Here is a 20,198-nt window from a genome sequence, read left to right as displayed (position 1 = left end):
TCTTCTGCTTGTAATGTCTTATTGATATTGAGTGCCTGTATAAGGTTAGTTTAACAGGCAGGGACAGAACAAGAAGCCTCCCGAGGGATCCAGTGGAGGTGTGACACCTCTCTCGCCTGCCAAGGGTTTGTTCAGCTTGAGTGCCCACTGAACTACTCACCATGAGGTTAAACAGTAACTGGCTGGGGGGGACAATAGCTATGAGGATACTTCTAGGGTGAGATGTAGGAGTGTGATAGTGCTCTCACCACTGGGGAACAGTGTCTGGAATCAGAACATTACCTGAAAAGGACTGCTCACAGCAGGGAGAGGGTAGCGAGAGGGACCACTTTTCATTCTTAGACGGCATACAGTCCCTCAAGTGAGGGGAATAGTCTCACCACCTCTGACCAGCTAAACAAGTGAGTGAACTCTGACATGGCTGGAGACCCGCAAACAGTAACTGGATCAACTCGCAGTTAAAAATGGGAGCTGTCTGACTAAACTAATCCATTAATCACTACAAATGTAAAGGATTTTTATTTTATTTCACCTTTAACTAGGCAAGTCAGTTAAGAACATTCTTATTTACAATGACAGCCTACCTGTTTAGTGATCTACTAAAACCATGTAACCCCTGACTAGAATGATGCTATGCCCTCGTAGACACCATGTTTTGACATGTTTACCATAGGAACACGTGACTGATTTCCCTCTAGCTGTGGTTGAATGTAATGTTCGTGTGAACTAACCTAACGTAGAAGGGGTAAAAAGACGCCTGAGCGGAGCCCCCACATTGTTTTTAATGGTAAACAAGTTAGGTTGAAAATACTGTATTCCTGAAAAATGTAAACATGTCCTGATGAGCTCTGACTGCGGCAAAGTTCTGAAGACTGCTCTGTCACGTCAGCAACATTTACACTGGCCTCAAACGCTCCTGCCTCAGTGGATACGGAGGGCACTATGGTGGGGGCCTGGGAAAATAGGAGAGGTGGGATGGAGGCGGGGTCCTGTACAGCTGTAAAGAGGAGTTAGGATTTTAAAAAGGTGGGAAGTGTATGTTGATAAGTCTGTACTTGAAGAGGGAGGGGTCTGGGTGGGGTGTAGGAAGCTTATATTATGACCTAGTTAAGGTCAGTATTTACGATATCAGCGTCTCTCACACACCCTCGCAGCCATGACATCATCAGACATGGCTTGGTCACCAGGGAAACAGCAAACAACAGAAAGCAAAGCAGTCCGTGTCAGCTCTTCTACATCTCATCGCTTCCTTCCTGCCTTCCCTCCTTCCTTTCTCCTCTCTGGTGATCACTAAACACCATTTATTTTAGCCTATCACAGCAGAGCACCTATGACCCCCCCCCCCCCCCCCCCCCCCAATGTATTTTAAACCATTGTATTGAAGGGGTACTGTTTTCAAATGTTGTTCAGGTCACATTTATGAACCTGCCGTCTCCTCCCTATTATGGTGTTGGTGTCTACCTACACAGTAAATTTGAACGTGTTAAATCAACACTTTAAGAGTTAAATTTAACACTGTCAGCGTGTACATATGGTCCCACACTACACAGAGTAAAAAGTACACTGATAAAAGTGTTATATTTCTAGTGTTGATTTAACACTGAGTGCAAAAAGTTAACACTCCACTACACTGGCCAGTGTTGATCAAAATTAACACTTTTAAGTGTTATAGTGACACTATTAGAGTATTAGAGTAAAAATGTGTTTACTCTATTCAGTGTTAATGTATTTACTCTTCCCCCATGTAAATGGAAATTATATTTAGTAAAAGCACTTGGAATTTCACAAACTCAATCAAAGCTGTTTCAACATTCAAATATGTTTCTCACAACCTAACCATAAGTATCAGCCCTGGCTTAAACTGTTATCAAGTGACAGGTGGGGACAATGTAGTCAAAAAAATCCCTTGCTCCATTTGACATGAGCAAATCAAAAGGTTTGTGGTACATGATGTCATTTACATGAAATACATTGCATGGTGGACTTCACTTCAAAACAACTTTAAATGCATGCAAATGATCAACAAAACATAAGGTTTCAGGAGCTTACCCAACCAAAACATTTTTTTCCTCTTCCAGAACAATAGCCTTAATTTTGTTAAATACTGGCACTTCAATGACTACTTCACCATATATGACCAAATCAAGACGATATTCTGTACCATGGTGCTTTACCCATTTAACTGACAAAACATTTGTGTGCACTGAGACATTCAACTTTGCAGCAATCTCATGGCTTTCATTCAGGTCATTGAGCCTTGACATCTTTCCTGGACGTATAGCTAGTCTATCCTGGCTGAACATTTCCCAATTATATGCCATGTAATTTTGGTGTTTCTTGGCTAAGGTCATAGTGACATTCTTAAAACTCTTCAGTTGCTTTTTAAAGAAATAATGTTTTGCCATTCTACACCACGAGTGAAGAATGGGCCCAATACTCCTTATACAAAGAGATAATGTATCATGAAGTGGTGTTTCAGTAACAGATTTCTGTCAGGAAACAAATACATGAAAAGCCTATGATGTTCAGCAATGAAGTGCTTCAGATAGTCATGCCCTCTGTTAGTATAGGAGAAAACACAATATTTACAATTTGTAGTAGTAAGAGAAGCAGCTGCCAGTATTTATCATATTTTTGTATCAGATCACCAAACATCAATGGCAAATTACAGAAAAGACACTAAGACTGAATAGCATTTAGACCCAAATCATTGCTCTCATCCTCCAATTTGAGTGCAGGTTGACGATTCCTCCTCTCTGTGTAGCCATAGTTACATGAATGAACTCTACCGTACACATCTTTAGCAGTCACAAAGTTGGCTTGTATTTACTGTAACACAAGTTACCTCAAATTATGCAACTCCTAAAATGTCATGCATTATATCAACAGAAAAATTGTCTGTAGTATTTGAAGTACTGCAGAGAGTTCAATAAGCAAGCATGCTTCACACCGTATTCGAGGTAGTGTTGGGTTTGACTGAATAGTTTGACAATGGTCTGAGTGCATGTGTTTTGTTCGTAAAGTCACTCTTGGGTCATCCCCAGACAGTTTGAAAATCCACTTTCTCAGTGAGGCAAAAATGGCAACAATAACGAGCACTAAATGATTCCACAAAACCAAACAGGCAACATATACCAAGATTATCTCCAGTTACTTGGACAATACTGCCATGTATACGACCACTGAAGAAGGGAACTTCAATACCCTCAGTCACAAGCACTTTCAAATCACTTACTATTGGCTCAAGAATGGAATCAAATCCATAAGTCTTAAGGTCCTGGGTATGGAAGAGTGCACAAGTGAATATTTACCAAAATTGAATTAAACTTTGGGGTATCATTTCTCAAAGTAAAGTATACCTCCCAACTTGTGAATACTCTTTTTTAATCCCAATGGATTAGCAGTCTCAAAGTCATCATAAGAGTTGAATTTGCAATGCATTTTTCTCTTTAGAAAAGAGATCTCTTAATATATAGTCCATCTTCCAAATCAAAGTAAACTCCATCTTTAAAAAAGCTCTGAGCTCAGCAACCCTTGAAGTTTCCTTAACCTTCCCAATGTCTATGTTGTACACAGTTGTCTGTATGAAGGTGTGCATGTTGCGCAGCATTGTATTGTACGCAGTACCAAAAACAAAGTGAGTCTTGAAAAGCTCATCGGAAGCACCAAGAGTGCTTGTTGACTAACACGGCAAGGCTCGCTTGTCCAGGATGATGAAGTAAGCATCGACGCTGCTCTCCCTGGTCCCGACTGCAAGAAGATGTGGTTGGCGGCTCTGGTCAATCACATCAAGGTGCTCCTGGATACTGGTTCCTGCCTGAAGACGAGAAAAACAAACAGCATCATTAGTTCATCATAACGGCTGCAGCACCCACCATGAATAAGAATACCAATACAAACCTTTTGGAATATCACAAGATGCTGTTCAGCTTGGGATGCAGACATCATGCCTGGTCTTCTGCGGCCTTGTGATGAAGGAGGAGTCAAATGGAGCAGGGGAAGGATGCAGGAAAAGTCACCATCCCATCCTAAACAAAGAGATCCTGATTAAAATGGTTAATTCCATCAGTGACGTTAACATTTCAGAGTTATTTGAAATATAAATTATAAATTATGATCATCTAACCATCAGCATTCGTGTCAGCTCCCTCATCAACTGCAGATTCTGCCATCTGGATCAGCTCCTGAAGTTCAGCTCCCTGGGTGGCCTTGCTTAGGGTCTTGCTTAGAATGATGATCTTTTCCTTGAATGTAGTTGGCCACCTCTCCAAAAACATGACTGATGTTCCCTCTCCAAACAGCAGCACAAAATCCTGTTCAATCTGAAACAAATAAGACAAAAACATTCCATTTTAACCTCCAAAACAGAGTTTGAGTAAATCACCAGCCTACACATTCATTGAACTACTATTACTGGCCAACCTGAATTGGCATCTGGAGATTAAACACAATTTATACAACTTAAAACTATTTTTTTTTTAACTCATTCACATCAAGAACAACAAGCCCTTCACATCAAGAAAGCGTGGAAATTCAGTTAGGATGGTGGAGCATTTAATCGGGTCGTAGGTCATCTTCTTCCTGTACTCAAAGGTCAATTTCATCTTCTGTTTGACTGTTTCTTCATCAGAAGAATGCTTCATAAGAGAAATGGCCTCTCTGCACTGGTCTTCACTCAGGGTAGCCAAAGTGGATGGACTGGACTCCCTCTAAGCAGTTGGCCCTCCAGAGTATAGTTGAGTGGGCCGTTTCTCTGATGAAGCCAAATTCCTCTCAATGGTTTTGATTCTATACGAGAGGTACCCTTCTCCACATGGTTACTAATCTTGAAAGAAAAAACAAATAACCAAGTCCCATTTGCTCAGATACCATACCAGATGAATTAAAAGCAGATGCCCTTTATCAGTTGTAATGTATACTTACATATCCATTTGTGGTGTAGGGATCCTTCAGGTATGGGAACAAGGAGATGATGCCTTGTGCAAACGTTTCTCTCACACTGCGCAGTGGTGATGTCCTGACAAGAATATAATGTTATGTTTAGGTGGCAATCAGAATCTCCACAAGCAGCATTGGTCCCCAGTCAGCTAAATATTAGGAGTGATTTTGGAATCAGTATCATGCCCATCGAGTTTGATACAAGAAAAATCTTCTACCAATAGCAGTGGATGGTCAGCAGTAGCCTAACCAATTATGTGACTGAGATACTGATACAGAAGTCATTTTTAACATTCAGCAGATATGGGAGCAAGTAATGCTCAACAATTTTCATTATGAATCTTTCCTTTAAACTTACCCATGAGTCTCCGTCATCGCCGAAACAAGAATGTTGATCATCTTTAGTCTGGTGCAGTCAGTCAGGCTTTTAGTTTTGGAGTATTCCTTGATGACAACCTCTCCACCAGGCTTTTTCTTCAGTATGCTCTCTATTAGCTGTAAAAAAAAAAAAACAGCAGTGAAAAATCCATTTGATGCCACTTGAATTGAAGAATGAATTACAAACGTAAATGTTTTGCTTCGTCATCAGATCTTTGACGCTTCGTGAGGGGCTTCCATCCTCGCTCAATATGATCGTATCAACTGACTCATGGTCTGAACCACCCATCACAGAACTGGCAGAGACAGGACTCATCAGGGAAGATTCTGAAATACACAAAGATGACAATACAGGCATGTCAAATGTATGGTTATATTGAAAGTGATGCCACAAGTAACCAAGACCTGAAAACCAGCACATACCTTTAGCATCATTGGTCAGTGTGATCTTGAAAACACCAAGGTCTGGCCGTGTCACCACCTCCTCAAACACATCCCCATCAACTTCAGTTCCAGACCCATCATACAGCTTTGCCTCTGATAAACTAGTAAGTGGGATCTCAAATTTCAGGAAAGCTGTGACAAACATTAAAACAACAACCTACAATTAGAATTGCAATCGTAATGGTAAGAGTAATCAGACTGACTGGTATGAAAACATACATTTATTTCCAATCACAAATTAAATGTATACCTCCAATCAAAAGATTTAAGTGTCAGGTCAATGATCTTCACATATTTTTGTTCACCATTGAATTTCACCCTGATCAGCATGACTAGGTCTGAAAGCAGTTAATGGTACGAGATAGGGCCAACATGGATGAAAAAGCATTACATTTGTATTTCAATCATGACACATTATATAAGGATGACTACAAACATTTTCACCAATACTCCTGCAATGCTAATTTCAAAGTACCGTAATTTCCGGACTATAAACCGCAACTTTTTTCCCACGCTTTGAACCTCGCGGCTTAAACAATGACGCGGCTAATATATGGATTTTTCCCGCTTTCAACATTTTTTTTTCCAAAAAAACACATTCTGTGACGTGATCAGTTTTTTGGCGGCATGAAGCTTTCATTAGACCAATGAAATTGCTGAACGGGTTAAGGTCAAAAAACTTTTTGGTTTACTGTTTAGATTAAATTGAGCTCTCTCAAACTTCCCATCATTCTGATTAAGGTAGTCATTTTGTCACCCTCATCATGGCAAAGACACGGAGAAATGCATATGATGCAGCTTTCAAGTTGAAGGTAATTGATCTGGCTGTTGGAAAAGGAAATAGAGCTGCTGCATGGGAGCTTGGTCTTAATGAGTCGATGATAAGACGTTAGAAACAGCAGCGTGAGGAATTGACTATGTGCAAAAAGACAACTAAAGCTTACTGCTAATGTTTTATTTTTGTTACAAACCGTGTTTCGTTAAAGCCTATTTATTTTTGTTACAAGCCGTATTTCGTTAAAGCCTATTTATTTTTGTTACAAGCCGTGTTTCGTTAAAGCCTGTGTAAAGTTAATTTGTTTCAATGTACCGGTGGGCACCTGCGGCCTATAGACATGTGCGGCTTATTTATGTTCAAAATAAAATAAAAAAATTAATTCAGTGGGTGCGGCTTATATTCAGGTGCGCTCAATAGTCCGGAAATTACGGTATATTATGAAAATATTGGATCATGACCACAATTTGTCTGATATTACTTGAAGCAGGTCCCAAACTACAGCAAACACACTATTCAACTCATATTCACTGTCCCGAAATATTGACGGCCTAATTAGTCCAGTAAAATACACTCATAATTCCAGCTAGTCACTAAATTATGTTGTCATGTTCTAGGTGCAGTCTTAAAAGCCCGCCAAAATCAACTGGTGATAAAGCGAGTGGGAAACACAGTTAGCTAGACTAGCTAGTACAATATGTATCTATAAGCGTCACCCACAAGTCAAAAATGCAGTTATAATGTGGCTAAATAAACAACTCACCTTAATCAGACTAGTCCTCAATATATAGTATGCAGCTGAAATAAATTAGAACAAACTTGCATGAGGCTAAAAAAGCTTGGTGCTGAAATGAGACACTCGCCCATGGAATTACCATGTGGAGCAGGCTAACTGCACAGGTCAGGGGTGAGCTAGTTAGCTAGCATGCTAGCTAGCTATCTAGCAAAGACTTGCAAAAAGTGAAACGCAAGTAACTCTAACATTAGCTGCACACACACACAATCAAAACTGTTAGACTTTTTATGTTACACTGCAGTCTGACAACCATGTATCAAGTATATACATTAAAATAGCTAAATAATATCAGTGAAATAATTGTTTAAAACTCACCTTTGCGTGGAACAAACTAGGATTTTGTTGATCCAACAATGGTGTCAAGAAAAGAGGAAATTTGAACGCAGAAACTGAATTTATGGGTGGGGTTGTGATGGTGTTTACACTTACTGAGTAAAAGTCTACACTAATAGAGTAAAATGTTACACCATAGCAATTAACACCAGTTATCAGCACTGACGCTAGGGGTCATTTGGCACTGCTAGTTGCTAAAACAACTCTATGGGAGTCCATCACTTTTGACACAGTGAATTTAACCCTGGTGATTTTACTGTGTACAGTATGTAAACAATTTACATCTGATTTGTGGTCAAAATATCTACATTCCATGTCAATCATTGTCCACCTATATCCTAAGCGTATACTGTAGGCCTGTCTACCCACAGACAGCGTTTCCAAAGAATAAATTAAGACACATTTTCCCAGAAGAGTTAGAACCTGGGAATGTGAAGTAACATGAGACTGACCCATTTAACAAACCAGAAGTACTCAACTAGGATTCTTAAAGGCATGCTTCTGGATTCAGTATGTGTTTTCTTTTTAATTGAACAAATCACCTTGTTGTAGGCTTAGTAAGAATAGATTTGTGATAGAGATTATGATTTCTCTAGTCTAGTACATGAGATTAGCACTGGAATCAGGTGGCATAAGGAGTTCCTGGCTGTCTATCAATCCCTTCTATGATTGTTATGTTCAGGGTTAGCTGTGTTCACTATGGTTCATTCTTTCTAATCAGAAGTCCGAGAAAAGAAATTGTTGATAGTTTATGCTCTCTAGTGGCTTTGAGGGTTGCTGTCATATACTTAGATAGACATTGCATCACTGTACTGTATCTGTCTCATTATGTTGTCTGTGAGAGCATGGGCAGCACCATTGAGGCTTGCCTGGAAACCCGACGTTGAATTGCGTTGAATTCTACATTGGGCAGAAATTAGCCTTTGAATCAAGAAAGTTTCCTCTCATGAAACAAGCCAGAATGTTGAATATAATTATATTTTAACATACTGTCGTGGTTACGATTAGATGGTCTTGTCCTCTTCAGCCTTTAGATGACCGTTAGCTAGCTAGCTGAACTTAGTTAGCTACTGTACTGTAACGTTAGCTGGCTATAAACTGTACTGTTGTTGTAGCTCCACAGACCTTCTAATATGTGGAAAGAAGGTCCACGACACTCTTCTCTCTTCAGGATGTTTATTGTATTTAAGCAATAAGGCCCAAGGGGGTGTGGTATATCGCCAATATACCACGGCTAAGGGCTGTTCTTAAGCACGAAGCAACGCGGAGTGCCTGGATACAGCCCTTAGCAGTGGTATATTGACCATATATCACAAACCCCCAAGGTGCCTTATTGCTATTAATAACTGGTTACGAATGTAATTAGAGCAATAAAAATAAATGTTTTGTCAAATCCGTGGTATACAGTCTGATATACCATGGCTGTCAGCCAATCAGCATTCAGGGTTCGAACCACCTAGTTTATAAAACACTTCAGTTGTTGTTTATCTCTAATACAGATCACATGTAGGTGTCCATACCGGGGCCATACAAGAGAACTGACAAACCAACAGAAAAAAAATAACATAATTTACAACATAATGACAATTGGAACATACAGTTGTCAGTCATGTAGGGATTAAAGGAGGCGGGACATATTGCTTCTGTGGCAAAACATTATTTACCAGTTGTCTGTACAGATGGTCATTTTGGTGGTAGTGATGTGAGACTATATACACAGGAAAGTATAATTACATTCACTTTTCAAAGCGATGGTAGTGCGTTCAGATTTCTATCACCTGAAGCATGCACACAAGATTAAAAAAACCTGCATGAGACGCATGCATACATGCCGAGATTGTGCACGTATTTATATGGTTCTGCGCTTGCTTCAGGTGATCGAAATCTGAACACACTACCAGCGCTTTGAAAAGTTTTAGGGCAGACCCCAATTATTCGATTTGTTTGCTGTTGGTCGACCGAGATTGTTTTATTTGCAATGCCACTAGAGATTCAGGGTTCAAGTCCAGGCTCTGTCGCAGCCGGCGGCACACAATTGGCCCAGCGTCGTCCGGGTTAGGGGAGGGTTTGGCAGGCAGGGATGTGCTTGTCCCATCGCGCACTAGCGACTCCTGTGGCGTGCCGGGCGCAGTGCACGCTTACGCGGTCGCCAGGTGCACAGTGTTTCCTCTGACACATTGGTGCGGCTGGCTTCCGGGTTAAGTACACATTGTGTCAAGTAGCAGTGCGGCTTGGTTGGGTTGTTTTGGAGGACGCATGGCTCTCGACCTTCGATATGAGTAGGTGTGTCCAAACTTTTGACTGGTACTGTATATTTGCTCCCATCTCAGTGAACTAATCCATTGCGGAGGCCTAGACTAAAATGTGGTCGGAGGCTCCATATGAAGGGTGTGAAGCCTCCAGAGACGTGCAGAGGACAAATCTAGCTCTGTACCACATCGCCATGTGCCTCCCAAATTGTGTAACAATGCAGAGCAGGGTTGCCAGGTCAAACAATTTTTTTTGCCCCATGACCATTCAAAACCCGCCCAAAGGCCTGAAAACGAGCCCAATTTGTTTTTGTCACAGCAAGAGAGGGGTTGCCGTATCTATACAATAAAGCCTTTTTCCATAACGTTATCGAGCCAATTAAGAAGGAATCTCATAGTAACGACGTTAAAGCTAAATTCGAGTTTCCTTAAAATAATAGTTATTGCAAGCTATTACATGGCGCCCTTACTAAACTCGCCAGAGCATTCAATTGATGTCGATTTAACTTGTTTAACAACAAGGCTACAACAACAATAAACTGAAGTTATAGGCTATTTATTAAATTAGCTTGCCAGCTCCAGGTAGGCTACGCAAGTGGCACAAATTGATTTGATATGACTCCAGTGATATCGTTTCAACATATTTATTGTATCAAATGGTAGCCTACAATGGCATATACATTCTAAGGCTACTTGATCGCCAACATAGGCAAATGTATAATACTCCACATTTAGCCTAATGCCAGTGTCATTGAGGACTTAAAAAGAAAAATAACCACGCGAAGGAGTTCCATAATTTCCATTTCAAATTTCCACTCGAAAGCCCCAGAGACGCAAGAAATGAGCATGAATAAAGCACTTCGCTTGATACCGTTTTCTTTAAGCGGTCAACATTAGAATGCAGTTTAAACCACCATGAGCGGATTTATGTAATGCGCTCTAGTGGTGCGCCCAAAGTCGGTTTCCACTGCTTTGTCTACATTATTTATTGATGTGCATCAGTTCTAGAGTATTAATATGTTTAATATAAATGTTTTGGGAAATAGGTGTCTCCATAACGACAATCTAAATAGCCTACCTACAACTGGTAAAAAAGTAGTCAACGTGCGCGCTTGCCGCTCTCTTTTCTTCTCGCTCACGTGACTCAGCCAATAACTGTATAGCTCTCAACACAACACACACACACACACACACACACACACACACACACACACACACACACACACACACACACACACACACACACACACACACCCCTTCCGGCCCTCCCCACCACTCACCCCCCCAATTTCAATTCAATTTAAGGGGCTTTATTGGCATGGGAAACATATGTTTACATTGCCAAAGCAAGTGAAATATATAATAAACAAAAGTGAAATAAACAATGAAACATTTACAGTAAACATTACACTTGCAAAAGTTCCAAAATAATAAATACATTTCAAATCTCATATTATGTCTATATACAGTGTTGTAATGATGTGCAAATAGTAGCATGAAAGGGAAAAAGTACAAAAGGGAAAATAAATATAAATATAGGTTGTATTTACAATGGTGTTTGTTCTTCACTGGTTGCCCTTTTCTTTTGGCAACAGGTCACAAATCTTTCTGCTGTGATTGCACACTGGTATTTCACACAATAGATATGCGAGTTTATCCAAATTGGATTTGTTTTGAAATTCTTTCTGGGTCTGTGTAATCTGAGGGAAATATGTGTCTCTAATATGGTCATAAATTTGGCAGGAGGTTAGGAAGCCCCCCCATAGTCACTTTACACATTACCCTGACTAACCTGTACCCCCTGTATATAGCCTCGTTATTGTTATGTACATTTATTGTGTTACCTTTTGATTGATTGGATTTTTTAAACTTTAGTTTATTTAATAAATATTTTATTAACTCTATTTCTTGAACTGTATTGTTGGTTAAGGGCTTGTAAGTAAGCATTTCATGATAAGGTCTACAGTACACCTGTTGTATTCAGCGCATGTAACAAATACAATTTTATCTGATTTGCCTTCGGTGACATTTCTCAGTCGTCAAAGATGTCCTTAATTTTGGGTCAGTCACAGTGGTCAGGTATTCTGCCACTACTCTCTGTTTAGGGCCAAATAGCTCTGTTTTTTTGTAAAATCTTTCCAATGTCTCAAGTAATTATCTTTTTGTTTTCTCATGATTTGGTTGGGTCAAATTGGGTTGCTGTCCTGGGGCTCTGTGGGGCCTTTTTTGTGTTTGTGAACAGAGCCCCAGGACCAGCTTGGTTAAGGGGCTCTTCTCCAGATTTATTTCTCTGTGGGTGATGGCTTTGTTAAGGAAGGTTTGGGAATTGCTTCCCTTAAGGTGGTTGTAGAATTTAAGGTCTCTTTTCTGGATTTTGATAATTAGCGGGTATCGGCCTAATTCTTCTCTGCATGCATTATTTTGTGTTTTACGTGAAATGTATATATATTTTTTAGAGAAATGCCTTGGCGGCCGCGGTGCAACTTAGAAATAGTCCAAAACCCCTCGACCAAAACATTTTAACCCGCGACATTGTTTTTTTAAAGTTGTCAAATGACAGGAAAATCGCGAACATGGCAACACTGTTGCGCTGCGTGAGCTTACCCGGAAGTGTATGTCAGCAAACGTGTAATGTTTATAATTTTCTAACGTGGTTTGTCGATGAGGTAACACACAACTCAACATCTTCATTTTCCGTTTTTGATTACTAATAATGCACCTTGTCATTTAAGCTACAGTTTCCCAACACGTTTACCGCTGTTTAATTTCAATTTCTAGTCATAGAAACTAGCTAACTAACGTTATGGACTGGGGATTGGCGCTCGAGGAGGACATGGCGCGGTAAGTCCGGTGACTTATCTTGGGAGCTTTTGTTTGTTATGTGGGGTGGGTGATTACACGCTGTTATATCAGCTGAGTACGCCTACCTAACGAATTATTTACCCTAGCAACAACAATTCTGACCCCCCCAGCGAAACCTCCGCCACGGGAAACCCTGAGCAGCAATACAACCCCTGGTCCAACCAGTCCAACCCATGGTCAGATCCAGGCTGCACCTCGGGATCTATAGGGGAGCTGGAAAAGCTGGCCTCAGGGGATGGACACCATGGCACTCACTCGAAGAAGCAAGGCGTCCAGGTGGAAAGAGTTTGTATAGGACAGCAGTAATTTCCCAGACAATTGTGGGCATGTGACAGAAAGTCATTGTATGTGTTGTGTCTCTTGCAGACAGATGCCTGGACAGCAGACAAAGATGTTAACACAGATCAGGATTGGGAGTCACTGATGGTAATTTGTTCACTCTGGGGGCATGACTGGGGTATGGTGAATCAGTGTGGTAACTCACACACAACATATATATCTGTACATGTGCATGACACAAGTTAACAACCTCTTTCATTCTTATTCTGTGGTTACATTTTCCCCTCTTTCTCCAACATTTCCTCCTTCCCTTCCTATTTCTCTCTCTCTCTCTAGCGGTCAGTGGATGAGTACAGCACTCACCTGGCCCTGCAATATGAGGAGCTGATGAAGCAGCAGCAGGAGGAGGAGGCTGATCATGGCAACCTCGTAGACAGCCTGGTTCAGAAGAAAGATGAGGGAATCCACCAGCAGCAGGTCTGTGTTCAAATGCACATCTCTGTGCTGTAGGCTACGTATAGGCCTACTTGTGTCTTTTCATCAGCTTGAGATGTTGTACATCTTTGGACTAATTAACTGTGAGTGACAATATTTTCAGGTGCTGCTGGACAAAATTGAGTCTCTGCGTGTGAAGCTTCAGCTGAACTGCTGCAAGACCACCCGAAAGAACTTTGCAGTCAAGAAGCAAGACCTCAGCGTGGAGAAAATCAAAATGGAGGAGGAGAGGAACAGGTAGAGATATTGAGAAGAAGGTGAAAAAGGAGAAATTGGGGAAAACCCTTTGAGGTGTGGGACAGACGGTAGGCTAGGTGGTGGCCACCAACAGAACTGTGACAAGATGTCCTGTCGGTCAGCCATGTTCCTCTGTCTGTCCCTCTACCAGACTGTCTCAGGAGCTGAAGGAGACCACCAGGAAGCTGGCTTTGCTGATAGAGGAGCAGAACCAGGAAAAGTAAGACTACTGAGCCACACCTACACTTCATATAACCTAACCATAGACAACATATCATATACATTATGATGCTACACAACACATCTTGTCCACAATATAATGCTATACAACACACCTGCTGTGCTAATCTATAGGCTTATGTGGGAGCGGGAGCTAGCAGACCTGAACACTGAGATGGAGCGGCTACAGAAAGAGTCAGAGGAGGCCACCCAGACAGCTCTACGGGATGAGGTCAGTCTCTGTCCATATTTATCATCTCTACATCAGTCAACCATCACAACCCTATGACACTGAATGTTCATTCTGATTCACCTATCCACATGTCGCCATGGAGTTTGATTTGAAGACAATCGGGGATTAACCCTGATTTGTATTCTGATTTATGTTCAACAGATTGCAGCTCTGGAAATGCAGAGAGATGTGACCATGTCTGAGGTGGACGACTGGCTGAAAGAGGCTGACCAATACATAAACACACTTAGGTACTGTACTGAGCATGACCCTATGACTGAAGCTGGATGTAGCCTACATAGTGTAGCTTCTCCCATAAAGGCTGTGCTTCAGTGATTGGTGTTTCCTCTGTCTGCAGATTTGACCCCTCTCAGCAGCACAAAAGGCTGGAGTGGGAGAATAATGTGGCTGTTGTTCACAGCAGTTTGGCGGGACTGCAGGTGAGGGACAAGAGGGATGGTAGACCACTGCCTTTCACTGGATAAATGTAGGCTTTAAGAACATGCCTAGGGGGGACTTTATTATTCTCTCTCTCTCTCTCTCTCTCTCTCTCTCTCTCTCTCTCTCTCTCTCAGAATCAGTTCAAGGAGCACCTTCACCTGCTGCAAAAGGGCCAACTGATGGAAAGCCTCCCTGGAGTCACATTACCACACTTACCCCAAGTCCCCACGGTCTGTGTGTGATACATGTGTGTAGTTGATTCTGACGAAGACAGTCAATGTCAGTGATTTAATGTGGATACTGTATCTGTTGTTAATGGAACCATTCCTCTGCAGGTGGACTTGGTGATGAGTCCGATGATGTACGCTCCACCCCTCCCCCCTTTTCAAAATTTCCAAATGGGCCCTCCTAACGCCGTGGGGATGCCCTTCCAACCCCAGCAGCACCACCCAGCTGCCTTCATAGCCCCAGCCAGATTAACTCCCCCACCTGTCCCCTCCTCTACTCCCCCTGCCTCCGCTCTACCGCTCCACCCAGCCACCCCAACTGTTTCCCTGCCCACCACCGTGGCCTCCGCCCAGCCCCTGCCTTTCAGTAACCCCCCTGCTGCTGGCAAACTGGACAACCTGCTGAAGAGACTGGGGGACATATTTCCACAGTGCAACAGGTGAGCTCAAAGTCTGTAACTTACTCTGAATTTACTAGTCAGTAAAAGATCTTGCAGACTACAATCAATAAATATTGATTCTCGTCTCATTCTTTCCATTTACCTCCCTCTCTTTCTACTTTCCGTCCCTCCCTCTCTCTCTCCAGAACTCAACTCATGTCAGTGCTGCAGCAGATTAAGAATTCCCGTGGCACCATGGCTGGCATGTCTATGGATGAGGTCACACAGCAGGTGGCACAGAGACTGGCACAGAGTGAGAAACCGGTAAAACAATCACACAAACTCACACTGAGACACATACACACTAAGTGTGCACACACACCAACACAGTCTAAACCTTAATCTAACCTTTATCCTCCACAGGCTCCAGGGCCCACCAGGCCTCTTTCTGCTGCCAGGGGCGTTCCTGGTCTTCCAGGCCCAATCCAGCGCCCTCCAGGGCCAATCCAGAGGCCTCCTGGCCCCATCCAGAGACCCACAAATCCCCCTCAGAGACCTGCAGTAACTCAAGTCTTCCAGACAAGGCCTCCACAGGTACAAACCACTACCAACCCGCAGAGGGCACAATTGAGAATTTTAGGCTTGGGTGACTATGTACATAATTAATGTATTTCTGAGGTGCTGCTTCTCTCTCTCTCCAGCCTGTGACTCCCAGTAATCGTAAGCTGTGCTTGATGTGCCAGAACCACGTCGAAGCAGACAGCCAGCACCCCATGAGCTGCGCCCACACTGTTCATAAGGATGTAAGCCCTACACTGAATTAAAAACGTATAGATTACTGAGAACTGTATGGCTCAGTTGGTAGAGCAGAGCTTACAACGCCAGGACTGTGAGTTAAATTCTCAGGGCCACCCATACGTAAAATGTATGCACGCATGACTAAGTCGCTTTGGATAATAGCGTCTGCTAAATGGACACAGATGATAGATGATACTTTGCTATAACCCTAACTATGCTTAAACTAGTTAGGCACTGTTAGCTGATGTAAAGCTGATGATTTGCCTCTGTTTCAGTGCATCAGTGTATGGCTACAGTCCAGCAAGAACAACACCTGTCCCTTCTGCCCAGCCAAGTGAAAGGAGTAGCAAAAAAGACCGAAAGGAGAAGACATGAAGGGAAAGAGGAGCTGAACACTGATGGTGTTCTGTTCAGTGTCACAGAACGGAAGAAGGAGATGGTGGAATATGATTCACATCAACTATATACACAGAGCATACACGGTGACGTATTACTATTCACCTACAGTGCATTCAGAAAGTATTCAGATCCCTTGACTTTTTCAACATTTTGTTACGTTACAGCCTTATGCTAAAATAGATTAAATTAAACAATTTTCCTCATCAATTGACACCCACCATGATGACAAAGTGAAAACAGGTTATTTAAGTATTCAGACCCTTTGCTATGAGACTCGAAATTGAGCTCAGGTGCATCCTGTTTCCATTTATCATCCTTAAAATGTTTCTACAACTTGATTGGAGTCCACCTGTGGTAAATTCAATTGATAGGAAATGATTTGGAAAGGCACACAACTGCCTATACAAGGTCCCACAGTTGACAGTGCATGTCAGAGCAAAAACCAAGCCAGGAGGTTGAAGGAATTGTCCGTAGAGCTCCGAGACAGGATTGTGTTGAGGCACAGACCTGGGGAAGGGTACCAAACAATGTATGGAGCATTGAAGGTCCCCAAGAACACAGTGTCCTCCATCATTCTTAAATGGAAGAAGTTTGGAACCACCAAGACTTCCTAGAGCTGGCCACCTGGCTAAACTGAGCAATCAGGGGAGAGGTGACCAAGAACCCGATGGTCACTGTGAAAGAGCTCCAGATTTGGGAGAACCTTCCAGAAGGGCAACCATCTCTGCAGCACTCCACCAATCAGGCCTTTATGGTAGAGTGACCAGACGGAAGCCACTCCTCAGTAAAAGGCACATGACACCCCGCTTGGAGTTTGACAAAAGGCACCTAAAGGACTCTCAGACCATGAGAAACAAGATTCTCTGGTCTAATGGAACCAAGACTGAACTCTTTGGCCTGTATGCCAAGCCTCACCTCTGGAGGAAACCTGGCAACATCCCTACGGGGAAGCATGGCAGGGACTGGGAGACTAGTCAGGATCGAGGGAAAGATGAACGGTGCAAAGTACAGAGAGATCCTTGATGAAAACCTGCTCCTGAGCGCTCAGGACCTCAGACTGGGGCGAAGGTTCACCTTCCAACAGGACAACGACCCTAAGCACACAGCCAAGACAACACAGGAGTGACTACGGGACAGGTCTCTGAATGTCCTTGAGGGGCCCAGCCAGAGCCCAGACTTGAACGCAATCGAACATCTCTGGAGAGACCTGAAAATAGCTGTGCAGCAACACTCCCCATCTAACCTGACAGAGCTTGAAAGAATGGGAGAAACTCCCAAAACACAGGTGTGCCAAGCTTGTAGCTTCATACCAAGAAGACTCAAGGCTGTAATCGCTGCCGAAGGTGCTTCAACAAAGTACTGAGTAAAGGGTCTGAATACATATGTAAATGTGATATTTCAGTTTATTTAAAAAATGTTGTGCAACAAAAATCTATTTGCTTTTGCTTTGTCATTATGGGGTAGTGTGTAGATTGATGAGAAAACAATTGTATCAATTTTAGAATAAGGTTGTAATGTAACAAAATGTTGAAAAAGTCAAGGGAATAAACAGAAGTCTTTCATATTATGCATCCCTATATTGATACAGCTGACTAAATAATTTAATACCTTTTTAAAGGCTGACCAAAAGTACATCTGTTGTTAACAACGGCAATGATAATCTGGCACCATAACTTATTTTCTGTTTTCACATTACTGTTGTGTGTTAACCCATAGGGATATCATGTTTGTTATGTATGCCTTTTTATTTATTGTAAAATATACTTCTCATACCCTTTGACATAATTATAACAACTTTGACATGTTATTTTGTAAGTGTTGTTTCTAACTTCCATGCATTTGGTATGTTTATTTTTATTTGTCATGATCCTATGTTGACCATTTTATAATTTCTATGGCAAAAAAAATACACTAGAGTTATGTTAAGTGCCTTATTAAAAGTCACACTGAAGTATGACTCATTGAACTTAAAACTGGCCAATTTGAATGAGCAGAATGTTGAAATACTTACAGTTGAAGTTGGAAGTTTACATACATCTTAGCCAAATACATTTAAACTGTTTTTCACAATTCCTGACATTTACTCCTAGTAAAAACTCCCTGTCTTAGGTCAGTTAGGATCACCACTTTATTTTAAGAATGTGAAATGTCAGAATAATAGTAGAGAGAGTGATGTATTTATTTCATCACATTCCCAGTCGGTCAGAAGTTTACACTCAATTAGTATTTGGTAGCATTGCCTTTAAATTGTTTAACTTGGGTCAAACATTTCGGGTAGCCTTCCACAAGCTTCCTACAATGAGTTGGGTGAATTTTGGCCCATTCCTCCTGACGGAACTGGTGCAACTGAGTCAGGTTTGTAGGCCTCCTAGCTCGCACACACTTTTTCAGTTCTGCCCACAAATTTTCTATCGAACTGAGGTCAGGGCTTTGTGATGCCCACTCCAATACCTTGACTTTGTTGTACTTAAGCCATTTTGCCACAACTTTGGAAGTATGCTTGGGGACATTGTCCATTTGCGACCAAGCTTTAACTTCCTGACTGATGTCTTGAGATGTTGCTTCAATATATCCACATAATTTTTCTGCCTCATGATGCCATCTATTTTGTGAAATGCACCAGTCCTTCCTGCAGCAAAGCACCCCCACAACATGATGCTGCCACCCCCGTGCTTCACGGTTGGGATGGTGTTCTTCGTCTGCAAGCATCCCCCTTTTTCCTCCAAACATAACAATGGTCATTATGGCCAAACAGTTATATTTTTGTTTCATCAGACCAGAGGGCATTTCTCCAAAAAGTATGATCTTTGTCCCCATGTGCAGTTGCAAACCGTAGTCTGGCTTTTTCTATGGCGGTTTTGGAGCAGTGGCTTCTTCCTTGCTGAGCGGCCTTTCAGATTATGTCGATATAGGACTTGTTTTACTGTGGATATAAATACTTTAGTACCTGTTTCCTCCAGCATCTTCACATGGTCCTTTGCTGTTGTTATGGGAATGATTTGCACTTTTCGCACCAAAGTACGTTCATCTCTAGGAGACAGAACGCGTCATCTTCCTGAGCGGTATGACTGCTGCGTGGTCCCATGGTGTTTATACTTGTGTACTATTGTTTGTACAGATGAACGTGGTACCTTCAGGCATTTGGAAATTGCTCCCAAGGATGAACCAGACTTGTGGAGGTCTACAATTTATTTTCTGAGGTCTTGGCTGATTTCTTTTGATTTTCCCATGATGTCAAGCAAAGAGGTAGTGAGTTTGAAGGTAGGCCTTGAAATACATCCACAGGTACACCTCTAATTGACTCAAATGATGTCAATTAGCCTATCAGAAGCTTCTAAAGCCATGACATAATTTTATGGAATTTCCCAAGCTGTTTAAAGGCACATTCAATTTAGTGTATGTAAACTTCTGACCCACTGGAATTGTGATACAGTGAATTATAAGTGAAATCTGTCTGTAAACAATTGTTGGAAAAATTACTTGTGTCATGCACAAAGTAGATGTCCTAACTGACTTGCCAAAACTATAGTTTGTTAACAAGAAATTTGTGGAGTGGTTGAAAAATGAGTTTTAATGACTCCAACCTAAGTGTATGTAAACTTCCGACTTCAACTGTATGGAGAAGAGAGATGGCATTAACTATTTGGACTGTTGTATTAACCTGACAATAAACATGTTTAATTACCATCTGTGATAAAAGATGAAGGAAAACCATC

The 20,198-nt window shown here is 41.8% G+C and overlaps 1 protein-coding gene across 3 annotated transcripts; it reads left to right on the top strand.

Moving 5' to 3' along the window:
- Positions 1-9,877: 9,877 nt before the first annotated feature.
- rnf214 (ring finger protein 214) lies at positions 9,878-20,169 on the top strand. Of its 3 annotated transcripts, XM_014137603.3 has the most exons (16): positions 12,457-12,579; positions 12,692-12,754; positions 12,886-13,051; positions 13,142-13,201; positions 13,391-13,531; positions 13,653-13,786; positions 13,938-14,006; positions 14,141-14,237; positions 14,400-14,488; positions 14,596-14,677; positions 14,813-14,908; positions 15,014-15,345; positions 15,492-15,609; positions 15,709-15,879; positions 15,987-16,088; positions 16,359-20,169. In XM_014137603.3, the coding sequence occupies exons 2-16, from the start codon at positions 12,717-12,719 to the stop codon at positions 16,419-16,421; spliced, it is 1,758 nt and encodes a 585-aa protein (XP_013993078.1). In that variant the 5' UTR covers positions 12,457-12,579; positions 12,692-12,716; the 3' UTR covers positions 16,422-20,169. The 3 variants fall into 3 exon arrangements, with proteins under 3 accessions (XP_082816537.1, XP_013993078.1, XP_013993077.1); XM_082960411.1 differs by lacking the exons at positions 12,457-12,579; positions 12,692-12,754 and adding an exon at positions 9,878-9,947; XM_014137602.3 differs by having other exon boundaries at positions 12,513-12,754.
- The last annotated feature ends 29 nt before the right edge of the window (positions 20,170-20,198 follow it).

The sequence above is a fragment of the Salmo salar genome, chromosome 13, assembly GCF_965601325.2.
Source record: "Salmo salar chromosome 13, fSalSal1, whole genome shotgun sequence".
Classification (NCBI taxonomy): Eukaryota; Metazoa; Chordata; class Actinopteri; order Salmoniformes; family Salmonidae; genus Salmo; species Salmo salar.
Note: the sequence above shows the minus strand (reverse complement) of the source record. Positions and strands in the feature narration are given on the sequence as shown.